This window comes from Suncus etruscus, chromosome 5, assembly GCF_024139225.1.
Source record: "Suncus etruscus isolate mSunEtr1 chromosome 5, mSunEtr1.pri.cur, whole genome shotgun sequence".
NCBI lineage: Eukaryota > Metazoa > Chordata > Mammalia > Eulipotyphla > Soricidae > Suncus > Suncus etruscus.
The window spans coordinates 36003638-36005982 of record NC_064852.1 but is presented as its reverse complement, the minus strand read 5'-3'; the positions used below and the strand labels follow the sequence as shown (position 1 = coordinate 36005982).

The following is a 2345-nucleotide window of genomic DNA, read 5'->3' as shown; positions in this document are numbered from 1 at the left end:
TGAAAATCATTATATAATGTTGGATATCAACTTTCTCTCTATGAGGAGCTTTATATGATATTTTAAAGTACTTACCAATATCATTATTTCCCAGGAAAATATTTCTTTTTAATTTTTTTTGGTTTTGGGGGTCACACCCAGCAGTGCTCAGGGTTGCTCTGAAATTGCTCGAGGGACCATATGGAATGCTGGGATTCAATTCACGGTCCTGCAAACAAGGCAGACGCCTTACCTCCATGCTATCTCTCCGGCCCCTCTTTTTAATTTTTCAAGGTGATTAATGTAAAATGATATCATAATTAAATCGGAATTTTATAGTAAAGTATCAAAACAGTTTATCAAATAGATACTGGTAAGTTTCTAAAAAGAACTTTATCTTAAAATCTTTTCTTTTTAAAGATGTGTATTTATTATTTTGAAAGTTAATTTTAGATTCACAGAAGAGTGAGCAACCAATAAGAAAATTACTTTCTCGACAGATCTAAGGGCCGGGAGGACATTTCGGCCTCTGTGCGCCGCTGCCTTTCCGCCGAGGAGGTCGTGATTTCGCCATCTTAGGGAGAGAAGATGTTCTCGTCCGTGGCGCACCTGGCGCGGGCGAACCCCTTCAACGCGCCCCACCTGCAGCTGGTGCAGGAGGGCAGCGCCGCCCCGTCGCCGCCCCGTCGCTCCCGGAGTCTGGCCGCCGCCGCCGTGGAAGAGTACAGTTGTGAATATGGCTCCATGAAGTTTTATGCACTGTGTGGCTTTGGTGGGGTTTTAAGTTGTGGTCTGACACACACAGCTGTCGTTCCTCTGGATTTAGTGAAATGCCGCATGCAGGTGGACCCCCAAAAGTACAAGGGCATATTCAATGGATTCTCGGTTACACTCAAAGAGGATGGTGTTCGTGGTTTGGCTAAAGGATGGGCTCCCACTTTCATCGGCTACTCCATGGAGGGCCTCTGCAAGTTTGGCTTTTATGAAGTCTTCAAGGTGTGTGTTATATAGCAACATGCTAGGAGAGGAAAATACCTACATCTGGCGTACATCACTATATTTGGCTTCCTCTGCCAAGTGCTGAATTCTTTGCTGACATTGCCCTGGCTCCTATGGAAGCTGCTAAGGTTCGAATTCAAACCCAACCTGGATACGCCAACACTTTGAGAGAAGCAGCTCCCAAAATGTATAGGGAAGAAGGCTTAAATGCCTTCTACAAGGGAGTTGCTCCTCTATGGATGAGACAGATACCATACACCATGATGAAGATCGCCTGCTTTGAACGCACTGTTGAATTACTGTACAAGTTTGTGGTTCCCAAGCCCCGTGATGAGTGTACAAAGGCAGAGCAGCTGGTTGTAACATTTGTTGCAGGTTACATAGCTGGAGTCTTTTGTGCAATTGTTTCTCACCCTGCTGATTCTGTGGTGTCTGTGTTGAACAAAGAGAAAGGAAGCACTGCCTCTCAGGTCCTTCAGAGACTTGGATTTAGAGGTGTGTGGAAGGGACTCTTTGCCCGTATCATCATGATTGGCACGCTGACTGCCCTTCAGTGGTTCATCTATGACTCTGTGAAGGTCTACTTCAGGCTCCCCCGCCCTCCTCCTCCTGAGATGCCAGAATCTTTGAAGAAGAAACTCGGGTTGACTCAGTAGATTGATCAAACTAAATGTGGACTGAATCTGTCTGTTGATCAGTGTTGAGGAAAGTGCAAAAGGAACTTTTATATATTTGAGAGTGTAGAAAATTGTCTTCCTGAGAAAAATTACTGTAGTACTCTTGCATAAGGCAAGGGTTTCAAACTTAACTATATTGAAATAAATTCATCTGCTCATAAAAAATAAAAGAAAAAGAAAATTACTTTCTCAAGAAGGTAGATAATATCTGAAAAACTACTCAAAAGGTAGTTATTGCACTTTAAAAACCTACTCAAAGAGGCCTTCTCAGTTTCTATTCTGCCTCGATAAGTACTCTCTGAATATACAAGAACTCAGTAAGTACCACCTCAATACTTACCTCAGAAGGAATGGACTGGTTCCTCAGTTTCCTATCTCTATAGAGATTAGTCATAAAGCAGTGAAGTTAGGCCTTTACCTGGCTGTGTCTGTGAGATATGGTGGTGCCACTGGAGTTTTGGGATAATTGGAACTTTGCCTACCTCATTCCCTAAGGAGCCTCAGAGTTTTCAGGAGGAAATGGGTGTATCCATAGATTTTTAGTAGTTGCCTTGCATCTCTTCTGAGATTATGTATTTGTTGTTTTCATGAGTTTACATGATAGTGACTATGGAATATAGATACCTTCCAGAATCTTTAAGTCATTCATACATTCTATTCTTACTACATATGTTCTTAAAATGTACTCAG

At 42.5% G+C, this 2345-nt stretch overlaps 1 protein-coding gene across 1 annotated transcript; it reads left to right on the top strand.

Moving 5' to 3' along the window:
• The first annotated feature begins 481 nt into the window (after nucleotides 1–481).
• On the top strand, nucleotides 482–1836 carry LOC126009514 (phosphate carrier protein, mitochondrial-like). The gene is given in 3 exon segments (XM_049773967.1): nucleotides 482–978; nucleotides 980–1054; nucleotides 1056–1836. Coding segments are annotated over 3 exon segments (1065 nt in total). The 5' UTR covers nucleotides 482–567; the 3' UTR covers nucleotides 1635–1836.
• Nucleotides 1837–2345: the final 509 nt, after the last annotated feature.